General features: G+C 38.9%; 1 protein-coding gene across 1 annotated transcript in view; it reads right to left on the bottom strand.

Moving 5' to 3' along the window:
• Window positions 1-19,638, bottom strand: part of SMOC2 (SPARC related modular calcium binding 2) — a gene marked incomplete at its 3' end in the record, with an annotated part of 144,692 nt that overhangs the window by 81,050 nt on the left and 44,004 nt on the right. The window contains exons 2-4 of the mRNA XM_081998145.1: window positions 18,956-19,127; window positions 4,446-4,552; window positions 3,242-3,341 (exon numbers count right to left, since the gene is read on the bottom strand). Of these exons, the coding sequence (XP_081854271.1) occupies window positions 3,242-3,341; window positions 4,446-4,552; window positions 18,956-19,127 (379 nt within the window). The remainder of the gene's footprint in view (window positions 1-3,241; window positions 3,342-4,445; window positions 4,553-18,955; window positions 19,128-19,638) is intronic.

Here is a 19,638-nt window from a genome sequence, read left to right as displayed (position 1 = left end):
GACCTGAGATAGCTTTAGGAAGCATCATGTTATACAGCTAAGTCAGATAAACTTAGAGGTTGTTTCACCTATCCAATATCACACAGTAAATGTGAAGCATGGATAAGGGATGGAATCAGGAAACCGAACTCCTAACTGCCCATCCTAAATTCTGCTCCATATTTCCTCTATTAAAGTCCAAGTTCTTCCAGGCTGTCATGCTCTTCTTTCCTATTTCTGGATATTCACCAAAGTCAAGGTGGTTCTACTGGGAGAAAATGAAAGGCAAGAAATTATCCCATAATTTAGGAACAGCACAGTTGATTAGACATTTATTCAAACTTTATCTGAAGTTACTGAAGAATTAACCTATAATTGAAAAGAAACACTGAACATTTTCATTAAAAAGAGAAATTTTCACACATTCCATGGCATCACATTTCCTATAACAAAATCATTGCAAAAGCGTGTTCACAATTGACTCTACCTGCCATCTTGATTGGCTGTGCACATTCTTCTCTAAAGGGAAAAGGTAGCAAAAGTGGTCCTGGGAGAAAAAAGTCTGGTACATGCAAACTGAGAAATTTGCATAAATGTCTTTGAAATAGCTATAGCATCGTGCCTGAAGAATACACAGCAGCAAGTGCAAATACGTAAACATGTTGGTGTCGGGATGCCACTGCTACAGGAGATCTGCCTGCAATATCAAAAAATACCAAGACAACACCTGCAATGAGGTTAGCGATGACACAATGTATTAGACTGACTACGGACAATAGCGTTGGAAGAAATGGCAACCCTGAAATACTAGTTAAAACAGGAGTACATTTACTCAACTTCAGTGTCCCCACTACTATTTTGATTGTAATTCCCGTGCATAGAGGTACTAAAGAAAAAGTACAAAAGGGAATCAACGGCGATCTGGAAAACATCAACAGCCCTGGGGAAAAAAAACCCCTCTGTTATCCTAAACATATGGCAATTTTAAATATATACTGGGAAATGGGAGAAGGGTGCAGCGGTGCTTTAGGCTTTTATTCTGCAAGAGCTAAGTTTTGCCTCATTATACCACATACTTTTCTGAGAAAATTTGTAGCTGCCTTCTCTGTTGAATGAGAAGGTTTCTCCAGACCTCTTAAGACTGAGCCCTCAGCCACTACCTCTGCAAAAAACCCTAGCATTTTAAATCTATTTCCAAACTCTGCTGTAGCTGATCTTCTTTCCTAAGGGACAAAGGAGAAGTGTTGAGGAGTAAAACAAGAGTGCACTGATACAAGCAGGGGAGGCAATATTTAGAGATAATCCTAAAGGGTCTAATAACAATTGGAAAATTACCTATGATATTCCATGGAGCAAAATCAGACCTTGCATACTCACCTGGGCCCTGGAGCAGTCTCTTTATCTCTGAGGTACTAAATTAAAATTGAGTGCTACTATCACCTTCTCCTTAGCATTTCTGTAAAACTAACTTCCCTTCGCTCCCCTCCAAAAATGAGCTGGAGCAGTCTGGCAGTTTATCTGCTAGGCACATGAATATACCTTTGAGAGGAACTAGGGTTTAGTTCGTGTAGGGATAAAATAATTGTCATATTAATCTACTAATTAATTAACCTGGAACTACACTGCAGCTCCACCTCAATAATACCAAATACAAATAGAAAAGGTGAAAGTACAGTAACTAACTCAGCAACATTTTGAGCCAAAAACAACACCATGTGTTGTGACACATCTGCCAAACTATTACTTGTTGAACTTTCAGCATCAGCATAACCCCTTTTTCACTGATGTCCATGTAAGGGAGAAAGTTACAAATTGATATTGCAGAGAAAGCAATGAAGGCACACTTTCAGAGAAGTCCTGGCTATGGACATGCAAAAACACCTCTACTCAAGAATACATTGAAGCACAAGAATGCTATCCTAACCATGTGTCTTCTGAAGATGTGATTCAGTTATAAACAATAATTACACTAAAATCAATGCACATTTTTCTCTATTTTAAGGCTTATGAACATTGTATATTATTTTTCACAATTGGCTGTCATTCCACAGTGACTTTTCGGACTGGATCAAAAGGATTAGTCTGAAGAGTATTCTTTCTGGCTAAAGCTTACATACAGGCAAGATGTATGGAAGATTCTGCAAACCATTTCAGCAAGACAGACCTTAAAAGTGGAATTAACTTTTTATAATCTTTGTTGAAAATTTCTCAATGTCTTTTCCTTCCTCCACCTATTCCTAAGAATTCCCTCAAAGGCCCTACTCCATCTCTTTTTCAGCTTCATTTACATTACAGGGTTAGCTTTTTTAAGGTATTTCTTCTGCTCCCTGACAGAGAATGGTGCTGCAGCACAAACAGAAACTAAATACACAGAGCTCAAGTATTTTGAGAGCTATTTCTGTGCAATTCTCTCAGCCTCAAGGAAGGTGAATAACAATTCTGGCAACTGTTCATACACTGGGGATTTATATTTATTATCAATGTCAATGAAATAGAGTCAGAAGCAAGCTGCTAAAAAACAGTGAACCTGTTAATTGTCCTGATGAAAGACAGAAGGCAGTACACATGGCAACGAGTTTAATTTGCCAATTAATTTCTACAGGCAATGATTCCATTATGTTCTAAATGCTTTGTTTCATTTTTATTTCTCCTCTTGATTTGGTTATTCATGGGATTTGCTGTGGGAGTTCTTTCATTGGGCTACGTTACAAATCAGGACATTCACACTTCATATTTTTTGGGGACATGAGCATTTTTTTCTATACTCTAAATACTTAAAACATCGAAAAGGCAAAGCCCTCTGGATTTTTTTGCAATGAGTTTATGTGCAAGAGAGTTTCAACATAAAGAAAGAACAAGAGACAGTTTCAACATAAAGAACCTCGGCAATTCAGTTGCATGGTTTCATGTATTGACACATAAATATGGTACAAATAACCACTGCAGAAAACACCTTCAATGGCTAGATTATAGTACAAATAAAGCAGATGGATCATAAAGTCACAGGGATGCTTAGGGTGGCAGTGACCTCAGACCTCACACAGGGCTAGCTTAAAAGCTAGATCAGTTTTCTCAGAGCCTCGTCCAGTTGAGTTTTGCAAATCCCCAAGGATGGGGTATGCACACTTCAGCCAGCACCTGCTTCTGGGCTGAACCACTCTTCCAGTGAAGAATTCTTTTCCTTAAGTCTAATCAGATGCCACAGATAAACTCTGCTATTCATGAGACAATGTCATAACCTGGCCAGCCAAAGTCGTCTTACCTGGGCACCGGGGAGTTTTGTGGGCCACAGCAGTACCGCTGATAGGACGACCATTGGGAGTGACACACCAGCAGTATCCAGTGTAACTATGGCACTGAACCTGTCAGAAACCACATCAACCATGTGCAGTTTGTCACACATATGTCAACATTCATGACACTAGAGTACACAAGACTAGTCTAGCAAACTATAGTGACAAAACCTAGAACAATATACCATAGTGGACCTTATCTCAGTCCTACATATGATTCTTTAGCATAAAGAAGAGTTTATTTCAAGCAAAGTGTGGTAGGTCCTTCAGAATGGAAGAGAAAAATATTGAAATATGCAGTTGTTTACACCCTATTTCAGAAGAGTGAGGTGCAGGTGTTACAAAAACTTCACAATGAAGTTTCTCAAGGGACACATAAACAGTTCCTGAAGCAAGCAATCTTGAGTTTTTTTCCACATAGAGAACATACTGTTCCACTCATTGAAGGAGCAGGACAGAGCGCTTCTGCCAGCGTTATTCATATCCCAAGCTGTCAGAAAGGAAACTCTCGGAATTCCTCTTAGAAATCAATTGCATTGTATTTCCTGAGGGCCAATATCATTTCCCTCACCATGCTTAAAGTGAGAAGGATTGTCTTCTGCACAACTCCGCAACTGAAATGCAGTACAAAGGCCACAGAAGGTGATCTTGATTCAAATGTGTATCACAGGATAAGCTTCTAAATGCATCCCTTCTGAGTTCCATGATCTAACCTAAGTAAATTAGTCTCAGACCATATGCTTATGCAGAAATTCATCTGAGAATAGGGAAGAATCCTGTATGATTCATGCTTTAGCACTAAGATATAGACTCTGGTCACAAGATTTCTGGTTCGAATCAGGAACAGATCAGAAATTCCAAGCATTTTACCATCTGATGAGTATTCAGGGGGCTACAAGAATGACTCAGCTGCCTCAGCCTAGAAGAACAGGGAGTGTATCCCATGAACAACGGTAATGTTTGGCTCTTTTGCTGGCCAAGTCTGAAAAAAAAGTACAAGGACGCGGTACAAACCATGAATTTTCCTTCCATTTCTTAATGTCAGTGTTAGGACAAAGTGCATTTCATTTTGAAATTACATTTCCCTTCACTACATTTCTCTCTTCTTCATCCTCTGCAAACACACATTCTGACTTTCCAACCATGCACGATACTGAATGAAAAATTCTCAACCTGACTATATGTGCCATCGTCATTGCATTCTGGGATAAACACTTGTTGAAATTCCTTGCGAGCTTGTTCCTGGGTGTACTTCCTTTCAGCCACACATCTGGAGACATCTAGAGAAAGGGAGAAGACAAGTCAGTTGGATGATGAAATATGAAGAAAAGATAGGTGATAATCTGAATTAAGAAAAAAGAAGGCATCTCTGAGACCCATGTAAAGAGAATCAGATTTGTAATCAGCAAAAATGTACAATCACTTGCATTATTTTTAGGAAAGAAAACCAATGGAAGACAATAATCCAGAACTGGGAAATGAGATGGAGAGACGCCTGCAGAGACAACCTTGATGCTCCAACTGCTGCCAAAGGGCAGAAGTCCAAACAGGGCTTCTCCTATCAGTTTAACACAGCAAAAGCTGCCACACTGTGCCCCACAATATTCTTTCAGTGGTGGTGGCAGCACCAGCTTTCTAGTGCTTCAGGAAAGGCAGGGCAGGCAGCAGGCATATAGCTGCCTTGTATTTCCTACTGTGAGTTTACACACCGTTTACTGCAGTTAGACAGTGATCTCAGTTGTGACTACAGGTGTGCCTACCAGGCTGGTAAAACAATTAAATAAAATACACTGTACAACATAGGGGTTTGTTGGGGAGGTGATTCGATAATAATTTTGGACATGCTTAATTCATATTATGCTAAAATTTAGTGGAACAGTTTATGATTTAGACACAGCACAAGTCAAGTCTACCACATGGTTCTTTTTTGTCCACTGTGTGCTTCCTTGCACCATTTCCCGCATTACTTGGTACTAGTCTCCATCTAAGACAAGGTAGAAAACCAGACAGTTTTAATTCAATAGAATTTCTATTGTCTAATAAATTATATTGTCTACTACAGATACTTAATTTCAATTAGGCAGCCAAGGGCTGAGAAAAGACACATGACATAAGCTGTTGTACCTTTTTTTGTTTAAAGCCACTACAAATTTTAGCATGTTCCTGATGCAGGATCAATACTTCAGGATCAGGAGCTAAGCAGTTTCAGGGGAAATGAGAATACCAGGCAAGCTTAAGGTAGTATTAATGATTTCAAGATGTGACTGTAACATCTGAATTAGAATGATCTCAAGCATACAAGCAGAGAAATTTGCTGCTTCTGATCCTTGTTTTGTTTAAAGACTGTTCGACAGTAACTGGCTGAGTCCCCTTTAGGACTAAAACTGTCCAGCGATTACCTGTGAGACAAGGGTGTTGTGGTGATTCGTGAATGTTTGTGCAGTTCTTAGAAAGCACGTGGACACACTTTCTAGTCCATGCAAGTCACACATCGAACAGAATCTGAACAGTGAGGCAACACCACTTTCACTCCCCCATCCGATACCAGCATATGTTGATGGGGTTTTGGCATCTAACAGTCCCCAGGAGCCTACAGGTGAGCCAGCTAAGTTCCCAGTCCCCCAGGCACCCTCTCTGTGCCAGTATCGTCCAGACATACGTGCACAGAAATAGCATGGAAGCTTGGAGAAACTGCACAAGTCCTCTGTACAGTATGAATCCTTCACTGGTCATCTCCACCAAGCTTTGGACAACTCACCTGGCAACATTAGCATAAAAAATTCCCTTCAAGTCCTAGGCAATCTGTTGTGGAAGTGTAGCATAATGAGGACAGAAATTGGTCCTCAGCATCTGCATCCTGAAAACAAAATTGGGGCCCCTTAATTCTAATCTTCGTATTGACTTCCCTTCTGGTCTTGGATTTGTGTGCACGACTTCTGTCCATTAGTTTACCTCTTCTCGCAGGAGCATTATGAGAGTTCATGTTGGTAAAATGCCCGAAATACTAGTTGTTTCACTTTGAAAAACTATGTTTCAGTCTTAACAACCTAAATAGTATTATGCTGTTTCAGGAGGAAGATCTTCACAGAGATTCAATATTACTTAAAATGGACAGAAAAGCTCATCTAGAAATGTGAGAAAAATAATAAGGAACTGAATTAATTTGTACTCTCGTACTTAAATAACTTGTTTCCTTAAGGGAAAATTATAGACAATGCACTGGGCATCTCAGGTAAATCTGCTAATGTATGCACTGCCAAAGACTTTTTTGGGAAAAAAAAAAAGAAATATTTGAAGCAAGCCTTGGTGTCGTAAGCCTTCTTCTGAGGATGGTTTGGTTATACAGTACTTAATAACATGTGGTTTTAATGTAGCTAGTATTTTAACTGAAAGTAAATCACTCCTTTGTTGGACCTCTGTCCTCGTGTTTCTAGAATGACATGTCGTTTAAATGTCTAAAAGGGAAAGTGATATAAAATCCATCACATAAGGTCTCTGGTATAGTACCAGCAGGGTTGTAAATTATCTCCAATATTTGAATTTTCATAAAAACATGCCAAGAAGAATGAGAAGTTCTCCAAAACTGTCCACCACTTGTTCCTAAACAGCCTGATGCTCTAAAGGCCTCCTATTCGTGGATGATCTAACATGCTTTAAAATCAACAATGACCAAATTTAGTGGATTATAAAATTCATGCCTGAAGTCTTATTTTGTATTATATAACCATGGAAACATCTTAAAACTGTTGGGCATTACTGTGCCTCAGTACACCTAAAATAAACCCATGAGGAAGATCTCTTATCAAGCTACCCATCTGAAACTGTGTATAGTCAAAATATTATTCCCAGTTCTGTTTTTTATTTCACCAAGGTATTACCACAGGGGAATAACTATGACACAGAGATGTGGTCCAAACCTGATAAAGAAATGTAATAGGGTGGTCAAGATAAAAAAGAGATGTTTAAAAACATTCTTCCTCAGAACATTAGATTATTAATTCAGCGGAGCTAAATTCCTTCCAAATAAAACAACACTGAAGCCAAAAGACGTTATAATATTTTTTTATAATAAATTTGTAAGATTACACCATCTGAGAATCTGCCTCAGTCTTGGTTGCAATACCTCCTAAACCTACTGCACAATTTCAAACTATTTTTCCAAAGGAAAAGAGGAATTCAAGAGATTTAAGTGTTAGACATGTATATCCAATAACAGCTGAAAAAGGATGAGAAAATTAATTCTTGCCATGATTGGGAGAAAGGTTGAAACATGAGCTCACATCAAAGTATCAGGCAAGCAACAGATATAGGGAAACCTTGTAGCTCCTAACAGGCAAAATCAGTGATGAGTGAGATCCTAATAATTAGTAGGATGAGTCTAGGCTTAAGTGGCTTGCCAGAAGGAGGTTTATAAGAATATTGACATCTAAGGGGATACCAGTGAAGTCTCTCACACACAGATTCAACTTTCCTCTTTATTTAGAACGGAAATAATTCAGATCAAGATAGACCCTGATTGTTTTGAAATGACGACTCAGAATGAAAGACGTTGGGACTTACCTGGTACCTCTGTGCTGATTAATCAGTCAACAGCTTTGATTTTGATCATCATGGACACTGACCAAAGCAGACTATACTGTTTTGGGGCAAACAGCGTCACACGGGTGACAAACAACCTGAGAGCAGAGGGAACTCCAAGTCTGCAAGGTGTCAGAAGGATGAAAAGCACCATGCAATGCTGTGCACCACTGGAACAAGTCAGTCTTTTTCGACTGTTGTAATATTGGATTTCTAGCTCTAAAAAAAAAAAAGCTTTTTATTTTAACTCTGGGTTTGTTTAAACTTTTGGAACCATCTCGCAGAAAAATAAGGGGCTTGAAACTGTTACTGGTTTCTGACTAGAATTCCCACTATACTTTATTTCTCTCCCTAGCTTAAGTATTAATAAAGGAGCCCACAGGCTCAAGTCAGGTCTATGACCTGGTGAAAAGACTGTTTGATTCCAAGACCTGTAAAAAGCTGGGTGAAATGAGGCTTTATTTGTCTATACTCAGACAATGGGAAAAAATAATTTTGCAGATACGTATGCCCAGCTGTACTTTTGAATCATGTCAATGTCCGATTCAGTGAGACTTTATCCTTTCAACTCCAGGTAAATGGGCTTCTACATCACAGAAGCTTGCTGGGAAAAAGAACTCTCCTAGCATAGAAATTGAGCATGAAGATGTATGAGTTTACCTTGAATTAGCTCACTTGGAGTGTATTAGCTGTCAAACTGGGTTAGTACAGGGCTTGATGCATAGTACGTTGGCCAGTGTGTTGATTCTCCACTGTGACTTAGCACCAGGACTGCAAAGGCAGCTAGAGGTTTAAGAAGAGAAATCATCTTGGGGTGTATAACCGAAAACAAAAATGGGTGCATGGGAGTGGACAGAAATACACAGAACTGAGGAGATTACAAAGTTGTAGCTGTTTGGGCAGGTCTTTCTGAATTGCCCTGGTGACAATTCTGGCTTCCAGAGGAGACCAGTGTCTGGAAGGTACAGATGAAATATAAAGCTGTGCTAAGCTTCTATAGGCAACAGGGAAGACTTTCACCTATGAAGTGTACCGGAAGTGTATCCAGAACCAGATTCTGTCACACGTGACATCCGGGAGCACAAGACTTCCTGAGATAGCACTGAAGTCAATAGGAAACTGCAGAACCGAAGGAAATTCTAGAATCAGGATTAGCCTCATGAACAGCACAAGACTGACTTGGAATTAATCTCATTTTATGCCTTATTTCCAGCAGTATAGCACTGAAAAGACTGAGCTTCAGAAAAAAAAGAAAACATTCATCAACTTCAACTCTGCTGGCTAACCCTTGAATAATATATCACACAGAAAGAAGTTTATTGCTGCAAAGTAGAAGTTTATCTTTAAAACAATGACACAAACTCATCAAGGGTGTAAACACCATCTCTAAAGTGACATTTAATACAATTGAATTTACAGCAACTTTGGTGCTCCACAGGGAGATCTAACCCAGATTCTCTCATGGAAAAGTAAACAGCTTGCCAAAAGAATAGATAAATCTCCTGCAAAGGTTTTGATTTAGTTCATCCGGTATTTCTTGGTTTGCTATATATTTCAGTAAGAGTAAAAGTACCTTTCCCAGTCCCAATACACTGAGCAGACTTTGCTTGCTTTCAGAGATTACTGTGTGTGACACCGGTTTGTTATGTATTTATGCATAAAATACACTTCACAGTTTATTTAGTTATTTTATTATAGATGGAATATCCCGCTGAACAGATCAGAAACTTTTATCACTTTGTTAAAACTACTTATAAAGTGGTTAAACTTAATCGTTCGAAGAAAAAGTTCCCTTGAGGGCTTTCCACAGATACTTAGCTGTTCTTACGCTAAAGAGAAAGCTTTTCTAAAGTCACATAGTTGTGAACAAGCAGACCTAATATAGACACACATAATCCAAATACTTCTCACTGTTTTCCTTATTTCCCCTCCATTATGCCAGAATACCTATATACACTTACTTGCCCTTAAATTTAGAAATATACAGTGCAACAAGCTATTTCAAGTTATCTATCCACCTGAGTGCTTTAGTGAATTGTCCTAACAATGAACCAGAATTTTCTTCTACTTCTGTGTTTCTTTCCCACTGCTATAACTTCTTTCTAACTGGTAGTGATATGATAAAAGTCAAATTTGTATTTAATTTACTACAGAATTTTTTTTTGAAAGCACAAGAGATCATTTGGTTTATATGGCATAAGTTACTCATAACATGAAAATTTTCTATGATATTTGATCTGGATCAATGTATATTCCAAAGAACTGATCATGCCTACCAACAAAGCATATAAATAGCTGTAGCCTCTAGCGATAGGAAACACACAGCAAGCTATACATGCTCAAAGTTTCAATATCAAAGATGCTGAGATTATTATCCTCTTGGGCTGGAAAGGATGTCAGCACAGACATTTAGGCTGACACAGCCATAAAATAAAGACTTGCTGCTTCGTGACAAGGGCTGGCCAACTCTCATTATTTATTTTTATTGCTGCATTCTGGATTCAAACAAAACAGCAGAGCAATCTTAGCCTAAACCCCTCTATTGGCATCTAACAGAGGCAGGCAGTGTGGTGTTTCTTTGTTGTTGTTTTGGGGGTTTTTTTTTCACATTTTGAAACCACACAGCAATTTAGATAGCTAAGCTTTAAGATAAAATAAGGAATGCTGTGCTGGATTCATTCTTGGCTCAATAATATTTCTCTCAATTTGCTAACCGTCACATTTGGAGAGATACAGTCTGACTAGAACAGAATCAAATATTTGCAAGAAAAGCTAAAGCTACAGCTTTCTGATTTTTTACATACCAAAGGCCAGACTAGGCTTTCTGAGCAGAACAGAGATTTGCTAAATAGTTTGCAGAAGTCTAATATGGGTCAATTTATAATTCGTGCACTGAAAGAAGGCACGCCACTAATTGTGGTTCCTAGTCTTCAGTGCAGCGTTATTGCTTGAGCACTAATAGTTTCTACTTCACTTGCTTTAAAATGTTAATTTTATGTAAAACCTGAAACATACATTGAAAATACGTGAGCTGAAATTAAAAGAAAACTCCACAAAACAAAAAAAAAGATTACTTACTTACAATTGCAGTAGTGCATATTCAATTCTAAAAAGATACCTTTTTTCTGCCTAAGGATTGTTTGGTTTTGTGCAGTCTGCCTTGGCAAATTCTGTTTGGAAAACTATCATCAAGAAAAATTGAGCATTTTAAAAGAAGATAAATTCCATCTCCAGCAAATTGTGGATATTATTTCAGTGTTACTTGTCCTGTGCTCCACGTACCAGTAGACACATTTAAAAGATAAAAGGATATTCCACAAAAAAAATATTCCAAATGTACTTAAAACTTTACCCCCATTAAATACCTACTGGAAAGTGTAATCAGAAGCCAACTCCTTTTGCTTTCAGAGACTACATAAATTATAACTTCTCTATGTAGATACCTTTTTTCACTGAGATGTTGAATAATTTGTTTCTCAAATTAACACTTTTACTGCAGTGGCTTGATACATAACAGCTTGACTCATAACACAACTGAAGACTCAAAAACAAAATGAGGTTGGGGCTGAACAATGTTTGTATCAGGATTGCCAGCATTACAGTCTGAAACTTGCAGTCATCCTACAGATTAAATGCAGTGTGTATGGGGAGAAAATATGTCTGAAAAAGGAGGAGACAGCTCCTGGCTACAAGTATTCTGAGATAAAAATCTGCCCTATAATCAATTTTTTACCAGAGGTTTTGTTTTAAAACAAAAAAACAAATTGATACGACTTCTCAATACATTCTCATTTTAATAGATTTTTCCCAGATAATAAAAAAAAGCTGCATCCCTATTTTTTTTTTCTTTTTTCTCATATCTCCTCGAAGATGAGAAGAAAAGGAAAAGGAGAAAAGGGCGAGGTGACGACAAGTGAAAACTGTTCTGCTTTCAATCTGCAGACTGTACAAGCTCTCAGTGCGTGTTCAGGTTTATTTTATAGACTGACACCTTGGTTCAGTCCCAATTTCACTCATTTCATTTAGGAAAAGAACCAAACCTACTCACTACGTCTTTCCCTCTCCAGATGAAACACCTCAGGAGCGTGTTCTACCTCCCAAATGCAGCCCACAAGGCTGCCTTCCAGGCAGCGGGTGGATGGCCAAGCCAATGTCCCTGCCCACACGCTGACCTAAGGGATGTGCTCGGGCACTGCGAGCACACATCGAGCTCACAGCTGGCTCCCGGGCAAACCGGAGCTTGAGGGCAGCCTCCATGAGAATACAGGGCAAGGTGTGCACTCAGAAACCAGCACTTACAACCCAAGTCTTTAGCTAAGAGGCAACAGTAATGCTTCCCCAAAGGATGCTTAGATTCATGAATTATGGGACCAAGATTAATTTACGAGCCCAAAACAACTACTGCCCAGCGATGTCTCCTTTCTCTTTACAACAGGAAAATCGTATCAGCATGTTTATCCAAGGACCTTAATTCCTATAATTTCAAATTATTTAAACATGCCCTTAATTCATTCATTAATTCATTGTACTAATAGTTCGAATGAGTGAAACTTTTCACTGCTGCTGAAAGCCCCATTTTAATGAAACACATGCCGAGTGTTTCTCTCTTTAAGGAAAGTAAATAGCAAATAGTAAAATACCTCTTTATGGGAAATTCCACTCATATTTTGATGTGCTTCGGTTCTTTATGAGAATTGTGAGAATGAAGATAGTACCTTTTGTTATGTCTATGATGGCCCATAAAAGAATGGCATTTTTAAACAGCCAGGCTCTTTAAGATACCGTAAATGAATTAAGCTAAACACGAGCTATCTAGGGTTTCCAATGGAGAAAGGCGATCTACACAGTTATAGAATAACAATGACACTACTGTGTGTGATGGCTCTCCTCGGTGCGCTCGCGAAGCAGCAAGGCCCTGCTGGGGCCACCTCTGCAACTACTGAGTACATACTCTGAGTGTCAGCCAGACTAAATGCCAAGCCACTCATGAATTAAATATCACTTTCTGTAAAGCTCCTTACATTACCTTTTTGAGTGCGGACTGCTCGGAGATGTGTCCCAAATCCAGTTTAACAGTTACCTTGTAAACCCAGGTTGCTGCTACGTGATGACAATGAAGTAAGGAAATGTAATGCAAGTAGGAAGTTGACATTTTATCATGATCAACAATTTGTATCAAACCTCCAGCCATTAGAGAAGTCTTATTTTAGTGAAGTATTGGTAGAGAAGCCATGAAATCCAAGTACCTCAGCTGGGACATTTCAAGAACTCTAAGTTAGGGCAGAGGCATGCTGGCAGGACTGTACATGTGAATTTATTTTTCCATTGACCACGATGTCAGTATACCAAATATTATTACTGAGCCACTTGCTTAATACATTCAGAGTATTAGTCTCCAATGTCCCCATTATGGGCCTGGTATATGCACTTAAAAATAAACTGAGAAAGGGAGCAAGTATTCTTATCATTATTTAAGGAACAAGAAGAGAAAAAGAAGAAAAAAAGAAAAAAGAAGGTATTTCTGAGTGCATTATCCTGCAAAGCTTGCAGACCTCTTTCAGGGCAAACTTTAGTTAAAACAAGAGGAACTCTTCTCAGTTAACTCTGAGGGACATCTCCGTGGGAGATAGAGGCTTTGAAGTTCAGGTGAAACATTCCCAGTAGCCACAGACATTCAGTCACAGCATTGCACATGCTCTTCAGCTTCCTCCTGACAAGCTGCCTAAATCTTGGCAAACATTCACATAGAGAGCTTGAATGCTCGAAATAAAGTTCAAACTACCCCAGATGAACCACAGTGCCAGCTGTTCCAATTCACCCTTACACCACTAGCAGAACTGTGAGCTGAACTGCCGTTGGCCAGTAGTCACTGTTCACTTGATGGTCCATCAGAGAGAAAAACTGTGGTCCCTCCACTAGACATTCCTATTACAGATATTTGCTCACTTTGAACAAGATGCAATCAGCTAGCAGACCTTCTACACTTGAGACCTGAAGTTGATGAGACGGGAGATGAAAAGCTGTCCAGTGGGAGTGGAATTATTCCAAGTTTCTGAACTCTGAAAAACTCCATTAATCCCACAGAAAATCTTCCACTAATCTAGATAGGACTAAAGCTTGTTATCATGTCAAAAAAAGGCAGTTTCATTCAAAAAACCTTCAATCCCACTTGCCTCCACCCAGCATTATAATTTTAGGTTTCAAAGTAAATACTTGTTATTTACTGTCACAGAAAACTACTTGAAAAGCCTAAAATTATTTGAAAACTGCTGCAGGAAAAATATGAGTTCACATTTTCAAAGTTCATGGGAAAAAACTTGTTCAGTAGTGGAGAATAAATAGGGTAGCAAACCTGAGAGATTTTAGCATAGATGGAACTGATAGGAGTCTGCCAAAATGAGTTGAAGCATTCTCTCTTTTTTTTTTATTTATAAACACAAAAATTTCATTACAATAGAAAATGTGAATATTTTTTGTACAATGCCATTCTACAGTGGTAAGACTAAATTTTACAAAGTAATTCTGAACAGTCAACAAAGAAAAAGAAAACAGACCTCTTCATATGGGATGTACAAGATGCTCCATAGAAAAAACAAAACAACTTGTTCCAGGTAGTCTCATCTACCATGATTTGTGACAGCCATTCAGCCTTACACTTGTAAGATAAAGGAGACCCTCACTTAGCAATGCCTCTCCCATTTCTGCTGGGGGAGATGCTTTTAGCTGATGTCCTGTGCATTCCGGTTTTCACAGAAGCACAGCCTTTTGGCGTAACCTATACCATGTTCCAAATGATGAAAAATCCCCATACCTGTAAAACTGCAGCTACTGGCCCTACAGCAGACTGCAGTGCTGGGCAACACTCCCTGCGCACAATGGCAGCTGCATCGTTCAGGGGTATAAATTAAAGGGTTTTTTTTCACAGAATCACAGAATCACTAGGTTGGAAAGGACCTTCAAGATCATCAAGTCCAACCATTAATCCAGCGCCGCCATGTCCCCTAAACCATGTCTTGAAGCGCCACATCCACATGTTTTTTGAACACTTCCAGAGATGGCGACTCCACCACCTCCCTGGGCAGCCTGTTCCAATGCCTGACCACCCTCTCAGTGAAGAAGAAACTTTATAAGTTTCCCTAAGAAACTGCAACTTGTACTTTTCTCATGCACTGACAAAGAGTATCAAAGGGTCCATTTTGTAGCCTTCCCGTGTGACATGCAGAGCTCCCCAGTCGCACCCTTACCAGCTGTAGAGGAGGCAGCAAGGGCTAAAGCAGTCGTGCCCAAGTTTGTATTAGCCATAGGAACAGATCTGCCCTGGCACGTATCAGAGCAGGCCTGTAAGAGCAGCTAGGCACAGCTCTGCAGCCGAGATGCCTCAAACCCCTAGAAGAAGGTGGGTCTGTGGGTGCTGCCGGCTGGGAAGAGCCCCTGGCGCATGGAACACCCAAGCCTTGGGAAAGCGCAGGCTGGCCCTCGCTCCAAGTGCAGCAGGGAGCACTCGACCAGCTTACCTGCGCAGGCGGTCACACTGTGTCCTGGCACTGCCTGAGGGGTGCAGACGTAGCCTCTGTGTCCTTCTCACCAGCTTAAAAGCGATCGCATCGCTTTTCCACTTCTTGTGTGTTTTGTACCTTTGGCTACGCCGGGCCAGACTGACTGTGAAGCATTTGTGTGTGCGTGTAGCGGATGCCCATCACAGGTGAAACTTTTAACAGTCCCTCTAACACAAATAATATTTCTCAGCTGTCAACATACACTTATTTATTAGATTCATAATCCTGTTGCACAGTAAATGTCTGTGTCAAGCAAGTGGCAAATCTCCAGGGCTTCAGAGTTTAGATTTTGTTTGGAAAAGTATCCAAAAATGTGGACGTTCATCTACAGTGTACACAGATTACTTGAGACCTTCGAAACTGCAAAAGCAGGCTGGAAATTTTACGAGATTGTAACTTCTTATAGCATTTCCAAGCTTAGCAATGGATTCCAGCACTGCCTGGAAGTGGATTGCAAAAAAAAAGGGAAACTTTATAAAACTTTGTAAGGTCTGAAGCAAAGCCCACTATCAGAACAGTCTATTTTGATGCTTATTTTGTCAAAGGTGAGTTTTTTTCAGAATTTAGAGGAAGGTTCAGGGTTCATTCATTTTCAAGTTATTTAAGCTGTTTCAGTCTCTGCTATAGCCATCAGGAACTAGAAGGACAGGAGTGCAAGAAAAGAAAAATGTATAAATTCTGTCACTGTTTTCTGTCCTTTAGCTTTAAGATTCAGGCCCTAAAAACAGTTTCCTTTGCGAAAGAATTACCTTAGCTGACCACTGTTGCTGCGAACAAAACATGAATTAAGAAATATAAAGGAGAAACAAAACCAAGCATATTTAAAGAAAACTAAATATTAGCATTTAAGAGATCAAGCCCAAATAGATCATTCAAATGTTGAGAATAGGTGAGGAGGAGAAAAGATAGTCAATCCAAAACTTGCTTTCACAAGAAAAAAAGACACTGAGAAACCAGGCATCAGTCTGGTGGTGGTTCAAACATCCATATGGATGTAAAAAGAAATCACGGTTCTGAATGTATAAACAAGAAATGATGGACTTACTTAAAATTACTCCAAAAGGTTGTGGACATAAACTGTCAAGGTATTTATATTGCTAGTGAATAGACTGATCCAAACAAAAAGCTGGTCACAATGTTTTCAACTAATTAAAATGATACCTGGAAGTATTTAATTTTCAGACAAAATTTTTGTGAGCTGAACAGGGATTTTTATGTAAGTAGACAGGAGGAGGCAGATAGACTAAGACTGTCTTTTCTGATCAATGATGGATGAATATCAGGCACAGATTTAAAATTGTGACTCCTATACTAGGGATCATATCTTTTCTCCCTTCATAACTTCCACACCCAAACATGCATGTTTCTTTCACTTTTTTCTGCATTAGCAACCTCAAAACTTGCTTCAAAACCAATGTTTTAATGTGGGGTTTTTTTCTGGTTTTTAAGGGGACAGATGAACACTTCCAAAAGGATTTGTTTTCATTCCAACACGGAATGAAAACAAATTCTGAAACCTTGAAAGTTGCCCTGAAATGGAACCATCACTTTTTGGTTAGTCCTACTAAAACAACCCTCTGCTCTTTGGTCAAGCATCACCTGCAACAACAAATTTCACCACTGAAAAGCAAATAGTTCAAAAGAGGTCTTAATCTGAGGACTTCCTTTGCTCTTTCAGAAGAATGTTTGATGGGACTATCAAAAGAAGATCTAGCAATGTTAAAACTGAAACTGCCTCTAGGCCAACAAATCGACTTTTTCTTCTACAAAACTTGTTTTTACAGCTTGAAATATTTCTGATGATTGCAGCCATGGGTAGCAATAAAGACATTGGTAACTTCAAAATTTAAGACTGCTTTGACTGAATAAGAAATACTACGAAAATGTAAAATTTAAAAGAGACGATCTCTTGCTGATATTGACCAAGTATATTATTGGCAAACGTGTCTATTGCCTATCAAAGGAAAAAACATTTAAACATTAAAATGATGTTTGCATTCATTTAATTGAAAGATTAAAAGCACCTGATTGATGAGGGCATGATGTGTTCTTGCTGTTAGCAATACTTAAGCTGTCTAAGGTGTCTACTTCCAACTTTACAATTGTACTGACACATTATTCATTAATAAATAAACAGCAAATGAGCACTTCTCCAAATAGTAGTTGTTGACTGCAGAAAAATTTGCCAGCATTGCTGGGGACACCTTCAGTAGGGATATTCAATGCATCTTTATGAAAAAATTTCTTGCCGCTGACATTGTCAATATGATAAGAGGAAAAAACAATAAAGAAAAACACTCTGTAAAACTAATTTCCAGAAAAGTGTATAATACTGTAATGTATAAAAATAACAAATACAAAGTGTACAATAATTCCCTCTGTCATTCATGAGTGTAACAAAAGCCTTGGCTCAGGTAGCTTCATTAAGTTATCCTCGTTCATAAAAGTAAATAGATCCATCAGCTAATACAATGGCTTACTATGAAAGGGCTGAAGAATGAGCATAGTGTTTCATGTAGGCAGAAGATGAGACAGAGTGTCCCTTTGAAGCAGTCTTGATGCTTCAGAGGTTTGCTGGAGCTAATGGAGAGAGATGATGTGGAAAATTGCCTCCTAGAGGTTGAATTGGTGTGGTCCCTGGGGTTTTCTTCCCTCCCGCCTCTCTCTTTTGGACAGAGAGAAAGGGAAAGTAAATCTTTATGACCACTGTTATTCTTACATTTTAAAAAGAAGATAATTGTGTTGGGAATCACCCTACACTTCGGTAAGGAATTGCGTTTACTAGCACCAGGCTACTCTAAGAGTGAAAAGATTTAACAGTGAATACTTTATAAGTACTGGAACTGGTGGTAGGGTTGCATGTTGCACAGTTTCTCTAAACAGAGGTTGGAAGTAAAAGAGAGGATTATGTAGGTAGGAATGGCCTGTGAGGGCTCTAAGCATTACAGACCATTTCACCGAATTTCAGAATTACACTGTTTGAGGGTTTACACAACTTTCAGTTACGTAAAAAAAAAACCCCAAACAAAAAACAACAAAAAACTACAATTTCTACATACTTTTTTGGGGGGGATTACACTTTAAAACAAATAAAAACAACAGTAACCAGATAGAACTTTTTTTTTTTCCCCTCTCCTCCCCGCAACTAAATGATTGCAATTAGGAAAGAGAAGACTGATTCTACCATCTCTAACTCAAAATAGCAAACTGCAGTAGACAAAAATCGTCAGGAGATAACCATCTTGAGAGTTACTCTGAGCCTGCCAATGACATAGTCCTTCAGAACAAGGACCTAACCTTATGATTTCCTTAATAGTGATTTATTATAGTGTAAATGGGTGGGGGAGTCATATTTTTGCTGATGGATAAAGATTAATTTATCTTTATGTTACCTATTGTTATAGAATTAACAGGCTGGATTTCAACCTACTTGCTTTTAGACAACTCTTCAAGTCCAGCACTCCTGGTTTTCAATACACAGACATTTTTAAAAACTCATTAAAGTCTATTATTTTTCATGATGGTCAAAAGGAACTTTGACTTGCTCACCTTTGCAGTTGCCCCGGTAGGCTATTTCCAGCTGAGGGTCTTTGCATTTTGCTCGTTGAAATTCACACCGGGACAGAAAAGTTCTTCCATCAGATGCACAGAGTGATTTCTGAGGGGAACCTGCACAGTCCAGGCTGCATTCTCTGTCTTTGTCTTGGTCCACTCTCAAAAACTGAAAAATAAGAAATTTATGCTGTAGGAATGCTATTGCCATGTGAAAACAGCTCTGTGATCCCCTTCCCCAGGGAACACATGCAAATATTACCCAAAACTTAAAAGAAAGCTCTGTCTTTTTAGCCTATTCAAATAGTTGATTCATCGTATCTGGGGTTATTCAGCTGCTGCTTTGAAATGGTAGTGTTTGGGACATTTCTGTAACATACACTAAATCCACTATCACAATCAGGAAATCTCTGAATCTCCTTCAAGCATTATGAAGCTGAAATCAGCAGCTTGGAGTCTTCAGAGCAAAACTCATGAGTGTTTCTGACAGAAACATTCTTCGCAACTAAACTGAGACAGCAATGGAGACTTGTCTATTTTATTAGCTACGCACTAACTAGCCTACTATAACAAGCTGAAAAGTCTGTTTGAAGATCCAAATAGGATTTTTAACACCAATACTCATCTAAAATTATAACCATAATATGTCCAATAACCTCAGTGCAAGAGGTGTGAAGAGA

Source organism: Phaethon aethereus (genome assembly GCF_964289735.1).
Source record: "Phaethon aethereus genome assembly, chromosome: 3".
NCBI lineage: Eukaryota > Metazoa > Chordata > Aves > Phaethontiformes > Phaethontidae > Phaethon > Phaethon aethereus.
Note: the sequence above shows the minus strand (reverse complement) of the source record. Positions and strands in the feature narration are given on the sequence as shown.